Consider the following 9,078-nt stretch of genomic DNA (forward strand, 5'->3'; position numbering starts at 1 on the left):
TTTAATCACACTGGTTCCATAGCTAGAATTAAAGTACCAAAGAATACACTGAGTTGTAAATAGTACAGTGTAGGAAGGATAAAATGTGGAAGAAGAATTATATCAAAGGTCTTTTTGTTCTAAAATAAGAGAAATGAGTTTAATGTATACTAACAGCAAACCTATTAGCTAACAGGTTAGTAAAGTTAATACTAACCTCAATTAATGTTTTCTGAAGTTCGGCATATAATTTTTTTAACACTGAGTAAAAGGCAAAAAAAAAAAAAGAACCTATATTCATAAAATACCACAGGAGATATATTTCCTATTAAAAATAATTTCTTTCAGGAAAAAAATAAAAGACAACAAGAAATTACTGCTATTCTTACCCGGTCTTCCTTCTTAGGCAACTGATCCTTGATTAGTGTCTTGGTACGCCTGAGAAACCATCCAGACATCTTCTTTGCAAGCTTTTGCATAGCTTTTCGGCCAGTAGCTAGTTCTCTTTTTGTTGCTGTGTGTCTCTGACCATGTTCTACTGGGTCGGAAAACTGCTTCTTGAAGTGGATCCTGCTACCTAAAAGTCCTGGCACAGCCCTTCATAAAGGCAATAAAAAGAAGTTAGGGCTTTATTAAATTATCTAAAAAGAAAAACATTGGCTTTTTTTTTTTTTGCTTCTGAGAAATACACTGTTGCTTCTTTGTTAATGACAACAATTACAAAAGGCAAGTAAACAGAACATTCTCTATGACAGTTTCAGTAAATAATTATGAAATGATGACAGAATTGGTAAAATAGTTCAGATATTTACTTCATGGACCAAGACTAATGTATAAAGACAGATTTTCATGAGACTTTCTATTTTATATACTATGTTTGAGATCAAACACTTCTGTTAAGACAAAAAAATGTGTTTTCCCCCCCGGAAACTAATAATTAGCAAAGTAACATTAAATTAAAGATATACTAAATAATTTTCAAAAAAATAAAAAGTGTTTTCACTCACCAGTCCATAACACACCACAGTTCTTTCATGTTATTCTGAAGAATGGTTCCAGTGAGGCCAATGCGAACATTACATTTTAAAGCTTTCATAACTTCTGTTACTCTAGCCTTTGGATTCTTGATTCTATGAGCTTCATCCACAATGACAGCTGACCATTCCAAACTATTAAGTGAGAAAAAAGGGAGAAGTTGAGAAAACTTTCTTTTCTTAGCCTATTTAATTTTCAGAAAGCAGCTTTCTCTACCAAAGTTTTAGAGATTTTTCCCTCTTTACTCTTTGATGATTCCATAGGATTCTCACCTAGTTAGTTAAATGACAACCCATGGAAAGAAAACGTGTATAGAGACAAAAGGGTATATAGAGAGAGTCTGTTTAATGATGGTGGAATAAAAAAACTCATTTAAACATCACTAATGACAAAAAAAATTTTAAAGTAATAAGCCATTGAAATAAATATAAAATATATGAAGCAAAGCTTGCAATGTTAAATCTGAATGGAAAAAAATCAATATGAACTCATGATTTTAAAAGAAGATTTATATAGTTGTCTGCTAAAAAGGTTTAGATTGATTGTTACCCCAGAAGAAATAAGCACCCACAGCAGGCAACCCACTAAAATGAACCAGAGCCCTAAGGAGAAATGGTTGATTTCAGGTGTGCTGCAGGGAAAATACTGAAGAGCCAGAAAGCACAGATGTATCCAAAGATAAATAGAGGCAGTCCAAAGGACAGAGAATCCAGGCTAATCAGAAAATTTGAGCATTACCAAGAGTGACTATAACTGAGTACAAAACATTTAACAAATAAAAACCTAGGAAGGAGTTCTAAGAAAGAAAATTAGTTTAGATTCTCACCTCTGAGGAGAACCAAAATATGTCTTTGGGATATTGACTTTCAGCTGGTTATTAAGAAACAAGACTCTGAAAGAACCTCTGACCCTCCAACTTCCTGGCCAAAGAAATTCAAATATTTAAAAAAGCTTCAGGAAGGGAACCTTAGCATATTCATTTTAGTGTAGTCACCTTTGCACATACAATCAAGTGCGGCAGACAGGGAGGATCCACGCAAAACTCTGTTCTCTAAATTCTCTTTTGTGTCCCACTGTTTCTCGGTCACTCAGCAAGAATTTGTTCACCATGTTTGCTCTTTTTCATCTACCTGTAAATTGCCTGCTTTCCATTTCAAATCCCAGATCCCTGCCCCTTTCTTCCTTTGTCCAAAGTGGCATTGAAACTTCAACTGCCCGATGGGTCTTCAGGTCTCATATCTTATAACACCCTTGAATGTACATCCATTATAAATTTTGGACATTTTCTCCATACGCTGTCTCATGTCAATTTGATTATTAGCCCAGCTAGAAAAACTTAGAAGGTGGGAGTAAAAGTATTTTTCGTGCCCTCACATCTCACAAAAATTAACTCAAAATCATCAGAACTAAACATAAGAGCTAAAATTATTAAACTTCTAAAATATAGGAAAAATCTTGTGACTCAGAGCTAGGCATACATTTCTTAGAAATGACACCAAAAGCAAGGTTAGTGAAAAAAATTTTGATAATTTGGACTTGATTCAAGTTAAAAACTTGCTCTTCCAAAGGCACCGTTAAGAAAATGCAAAGACATGCTACAGACTGGGAGAAAATATATGCAAATCTTAATCTGATAAAAACTTGCATATAGAATATTTGAAAAACTATTACAACTCAATACAAACTCAAACAATCCAATTTAAAAGCTGAGTAAAAGATTTTAATAGACATTTCACCAATGAAGATATACAAATGGCAAATAAGCACATGAAAAGGTTATCAACATTATTAGTCATTAGTCATTGAGAAATGCAAATAAAAACCACAAGATACCACTATAAATCTATTTGAATGACTATAATCAAAAAAGACTGACACTATCAAGTGTTGATAGGATGTAGGGAAACGGGAACAGTGCTTCTCAATATGTATATGTATTTTTTGTCCTTTTACATTCACAACACTCGCATAATTAAAATCATTCGTGAAAATCACTGTTTTAGTCTTGAGGCACCATATGCATAAAAGGTTGTACATAAGATTTAGGACAAGTCTTATTCTTTAACAGGCACTTTTTGGAGAAGTATAGAGGAAACAGAATAAGAAACTGTGGGAAATCTGGTGTAGGTTTTTTCTTCTTAGAAAATAAGTTAATTATTCTAGACTATATCAATAATTCTGAAAGGAAATTAAATCATACGAGAGAATATCGAGAGCTTTTTAAAAATCACAATATAAAGGGAAAATCAGAATTGATGTAAGGAGAATATTAACACAATCATTCCTATTATTGCCATTACCTGTTAAGGTCATCCAGACATAAGCGCAGTGTTTCATAAGTTGTTAGAGCAATTTCACATTTCCTCTGCTTTACACGAATCAGTTCATTATCTTTTTTGTTACCATGTAAAATAATGACTCTGAAATATCCCCAGGTGTCCAATTCATCTCTCCAGTTGTAGAGGACAGAAAGAGGAGCAACTATTAAGAACATCTAAAAGAAGAAGAAAAAAAAATTGATATATTCTGAAAAAAATCAAAAAGAATCCTAAAGTAAAATGCAGAATATCAACAGCTTTTTTCTTTAATTTTTGACTCTGTAGTTAACAACAATAAATTAAAGGAGAAACTGGATTTATCTGAAAATAGAAGACTATCAAAATATACTTAATTGTTTACTTAGCTTTTTATTAGGACAAAATACTTTGTTCAAAGGAACAGCTATTTTTTTATTCCCCCTCCCCAAACGCAGTTCAGAGACAAGAGAGAAATAATTTTCCAAAATGGAGAAAATAGTATAAGGATCCCTATAACAACTTCAAGAGCCAAGTGGGTAATATAAATATGCAAAACAGGCAGGTATTTTTCTTGAAATATACAGTCTTCTAGAGCTCTCTTTTCTTTTCATTTCCGTAGTCCATTTCCTCCCTCACCCCACCTCAGATACTGTCAGTTGAAGACCTGGAAAAGTCACTGGAAAAATCAAAGAAATTAGAAGAAAACCTCCGCCTCTCTTACCATTTCAGGCATACCTCATTTTATTGCACTTCGCTTTACTTCATTTTCCACAAGTTGCTTTTTTACAAATTGAAGGCAAGGCCCTCCACCAGCAATAAAATTACGACTTGCTTTATTGTGATACTCACTTTATTGCAATGGTCTGGAACCAAGCCCTCGATATCTCTGAGGTGTGCCTGTGTATCAATAACCTACCTATATTTATTTCTATATATTCTGCCCTCCCACAGTTACCATGAATGAATTGTTCTAGTCCTTATCTAAAGACAAATCCTGAATACATTCAGTAGCTTCTACCACTTCTTGACAACCTAAAAACAATGCTAGAGAAATTGCCCATGATCTTCCCTACATGATTAACTTTCCTTTTTTAATTGATGACATCCATCCACAAGTAAATATGTTCTAACATTTCCCAGGGTTACAAAACAGTACCAAAAAATCTCTTTTTAAACCATACATCTCTCTCTAGCTTTCCCTCGTTATTGAACTTCCTTTATAACAATGAGCCTCAAGAGTTATCAACACTTATTGTTTCTACTGACTTTCTTCTTGTTTCTCTTGAACTCATGTAAATGAGACTTCTGACCAAACCCTCCAGCAAAGCAGTCCTTTTCAGAATTAAAACATATCTCTGTTTAGTCTTCACATGAGTGTTTTGGAGTTCCACTGACCTTTTCCGTACTACCCCTAAATCCTGCTGTCATCAATCATTTTAATTTTGGAATGTTTTTATTTATTGCTGTTCTCACTACTACTGAGCTATTATATTTAATAGGGTTATAAGTAAGTTTCTTTTCTAAAGTTTTATACTTGTCTTACTTGGTACAGATGAAATAATTAAATACACTAAAAATTTTCAGTTTAACAACAACAAAAAAATACACTATTCCTCTAAATCCTTCTCTCTCTTCTGTGAAATATTTCAGCTAGGCCATTTGTCAGCTATAAGATGTCAAATCTGTGACTGTTTTGGAAAGAGAAAGAAGAAAAAGAACAGAAGATTAAGCTACTGAATGTAAGAGTTCCTTTTCCCCACCCTGTCACCAAGGTCAGAAACCCGGGTATTGGGCGGTAGACTGGGAGAAATAAAGAAGCTGCCTCTCGCAGCCACCAGAGCTCCCTGCAGGAGGAGGGTGAAGGTGTGGGAACTTCCCTAAACAGCCCTGTCTGGGACTGCTGTGAGCAACCCACACTGGGTGAAAGGGCCCAGTCATCAGGGCAGAAGACAGAGAAGCGGAATGGGAACGCAGAGAAACAACAGTTGATTTTACCAGCCCACCAAATAAAAAAGACAAAGGACACAACTAAACAAAATCAGGGATGAAAGAGGGGAAATTATGACTGATATCACAGAAATACAAAGGATCAGACAAGGATACTATGAAAAAGTATATGACACCAAATTTAATAACCTAGAAGAAATGGACCAGTATTTAGAAAAATACAACCTTCCTATACTGAATCAAGAACTGGAAAATCTAAATAGACAGATCAGCAGAATGGAAATTGAAACAATCATCAAAAACCTACCAAAAAGAAAAAGTCCAGGACCAGATGGCTTCACCAGTGAATTCTACCAAACATTCAAAGAAGATTTAATACCTATTCTCCTCAAACTCTTCCAAAAAATCAAAGAGGAAGCAATACTTCCCAACTCATTTTATGAGGCCAATATTACTCTGATACCAAAACCTGGTAAAGATAACACAAAAAAAGAAGAAAACTACAGACCAATATCTCTCATTAACACAGATGCAAAAATCCTAAAGAAGATACTAGCGAACCGAATATAGAAACTTATTAAAAAGATTATACACCATGATCAAGTGGGCTTAATCCCAGAGACACAGAGATGGTTCAGCATACACAAATCGATTAGTGTGATACACCACATAAACAAATTTAAAAGTAAGAATCATATGATCATATCAATAGATGCAGAAAAAGCCTTCGACAAGATGCAGCATCCATTTATGATCAAAACACTTAACAAAATCGGTATAGAAGGAAAGTACCTTCACATAATAAAGGCCATATATTGCAAACCCTCGGCCAACATTATACTTAATGGTGAAAAGCTAACAACCTCTCCTCTAAGATCAGGAACAAGGCAAGGCTGTCCATTATCGCCACTCTTATTCAATATAACATTGGAGGTCCTAGAGAGTGCAATCAGACAAGAGAAAGATATAAAAGGCATCCAAATAGGAAATGAAGAAGTCAAACTGTCACTATTTGAGGATGACATGATTCTCTATATATAAAACCCTAAGATTTCACAAGAACACTACTAGAAACAATACACAAATAAAGGCTCTGGATACAAAATCAACGTTCAAAAATCCATAGCGTTCTTATACTCTAATAATGAGATGTAAGAAAAAAAAGTGGAAAAAATAATTCCTTTTGTAATTGCAACAAAAAGAATAAAATACCTAGGAATAAATTTAACGAAACATGTGAAGGACCTACATAATGAAAACTATATGACCCTATTAAAAGAAATTGAAGAAGATACAAAGAAATGGAAAAATATTCTGTGTTCTTGGATTGGAAGAACCAACATAGTTAAAATGACCATATTACCTAAAGCATTATACAAATTTAATGCAATGCCCATCAAAATCTCATCGGCATTTTTTAAAGAAATAGAACAAAAAATCATCAAATTTGTATGAAAGCAAAAAAGACCCCGAATTGCCAAAGCCATCCTGAGAAAAAAGAACGAGGCTGGAGGCATCACTCTGCCCGACTTCAAATTATACTACAAAGCGACAATAATGAAAACGGCATGGTATTAGTAGCAAAACAGACACACAGACCAGTGGAACAGAATCGAGAGTACAGAAGTAAACCCATATTTATATGGGCAAATAATTTTCATCAAAAAAGCCAAAAACACTGAGTGGAGAAACGAAAGCCTCTTCGATAAATGGTGCTGGGAAAACTGGAAAGCTACCTGTGAAAGAATGTAACTAGACTGTTGTCTATCACCACACACCAAAATTAACTCAAAACGGACCTAAATTAAGGACCTAAATAAAAGACCTGAAACAATAAAATGCATAAAAGAAAACATAAGAACTAAACTCAAAGACCTTGGACTTAAAGAGGATTTCATGAATTTGACCTCAAAGGCAAGAGAAGTAAAAGCTAAAATAAATGAATGGGACTACATCAAACTAAAAAGTTTCTGCTGAGCTAAAGAAATCCTCAACAGGGTAAAGAGACAACCATCCGAATGGGAAAATGTATTTGCAAGCTACACCTCCGATAAGGGCCTAATATCCAAAATACACAAAGAACTCATATGACTCAATAACAACAAAAAAACAAACAATCCAATCAAAAAATGGGCAGAGGACCTGTACAGACACTTCTCCCAAGAGGACATACAAATGGCCAACAAATATATGAAAAGATGCTCGATATCACTCACTATTAGGGAATTGCAAATCAAAACCACAATGAGATACCATCTCACACCTGTTAGAATAGCTATAATCAACAGGACAAGTAATAACAAATGTTGGAGAGGATGTGGAGAAATAGGAACCCTCATACACTGCTGTTGGGAGTGCAAATTGGTACAGCCACTATGGAAAACAGTATGGAGGTTCCTTGAAAAACTAAGAATTGATCTACCATATGATCCAGCAATTCCTCTACTGGGTATTTAACCCAAAGACTTGAAAACTCATATTCGAAAAGATATTTGCACACTGATGTTCATAGCAGCATTATTCACAGTGGGCAGGACACGGAAGCAACCGGAGTGTCCTACGATTGATTGGCTAAAGAAGCTGTAGTACATATATACAATGGAATATTACTCAGCTATAAGAAGAGATGAAATACTGCCATTTGCAACAACATGAATGGACCTTGAAATAATCATACTAAGCGAAATAAGCCAGACAGAAAAAGTTGAAAATTACATGATATCACATATGTGGGATATAAACCTAAAAGCAACAAACGAACAGGATAAACAAACAGAGACTCATAGATGTGGACAATGGACTAGTGGTTACCAGAGGGAGATGGGGGGAGGGAGGAGTGAGAAAATAAAAAAATAAAATGTAAAAAAAAAAACCCAAAAGAATATACAGATGTCATTATAATGTACACCTGAAAACTATATAATTGTATTAACCAATGTTATCCCAATAAACTTAATTAAAAAAAGAAATCTAGCATAATAATATTACCAAAACCTGACATTCTATATCATAACATAAAATTATAGGAAAATAGCAATTATATCAATGGATAGCAAATCAATAAATATCAAATCTTGCAATTAAACATTGAAAAGTAAATAAGATATAAAAATGGTAATGACTAGTAAAATTATAATTATTTACAGAAAACATAAATAAACTAACTAAATGAACAATAAATGAACCATTGTAAATAGTAAAAAAATAAATAAGTATAGTTTTAATAAGCACAAAAATATAACTAGTTAGTAAACAAAATTTAAAAAATTCCATTTGTAACCAGAAAAATAGAAAACCTGGTTAATGTATAAGAAACAAAGACATATGAAGAAAACTAGAAACTCTGAGGGGCACAAAATAACTCTTGAATATGCAATAGCTATAGTGTAAAAATATTCATTCTCCCTACATAAACCTATAAATTTAATGTAATACCAACTAAAACATCAACAGAGTTTTAGCGACTAGTTGGAAAAATTTGAGGAGAAACTAGTCCTACAAAATGTTAAAATACATTTGAAAGCTAAAATAATTAAAACTGTTTAACATTGGAAGAGAAATGAAAAATAAATCAATAGGACAGAAAAATATGTCTAGCAGCAGACCCAAATATATAAATGAATTTAATTTTTGCCCAAAAGTGACCCTTTAAATCATGGTGAAAAACAGCAATTATTCAATAAATGAAATTAAGATAAATAGCTAACAACCTGGGGAAAAAATAAACTGGATTATTAGATCAGTCTTTATAGCAAAATTAATTCTAGCTGAAAAAAGGTATAAACATATAAAATAAATCATACACATTATAAAAGAATCG

At 33.4% G+C, this 9,078-nt stretch overlaps 1 protein-coding gene across 4 annotated transcripts in view; it reads right to left on the reverse strand.

Annotated features, from left to right (window-relative positions):
- LOC105306924 (DNA excision repair protein ERCC-6-like 2) overlaps positions 1 to 9,078 on the reverse strand; it is a 64,146-nt gene that overhangs the window by 25,068 nt on the left and 30,000 nt on the right. For all 4 annotated transcript variants that reach the window (XR_002777596.1, XM_023524473.1, XM_011382219.2 and 1 more), the window contains exons 4-6: positions 3,315 to 3,508; positions 987 to 1,148; positions 369 to 576 (exon numbers count right to left, since the gene is read on the reverse strand). Coding sequence is in view for 3 of the 4 variants with exons in the window: in XM_023524473.1 (XP_023380241.1) it covers positions 369 to 576; positions 987 to 1,148; positions 3,315 to 3,508 (564 nt within the window). In the remaining variant the exon portion in view is untranslated. The remainder of the gene's footprint in view (positions 1 to 368; positions 577 to 986; positions 1,149 to 3,314; positions 3,509 to 9,078) is intronic.

The sequence above is a fragment of the Pteropus vampyrus genome, unplaced genomic scaffold, assembly GCF_000151845.1.
Source record: "Pteropus vampyrus isolate Shadow unplaced genomic scaffold, Pvam_2.0 Scaffold465, whole genome shotgun sequence".
In the NCBI taxonomy this organism is placed as follows: domain Eukaryota; kingdom Metazoa; phylum Chordata; class Mammalia; order Chiroptera; family Pteropodidae; genus Pteropus; species Pteropus vampyrus.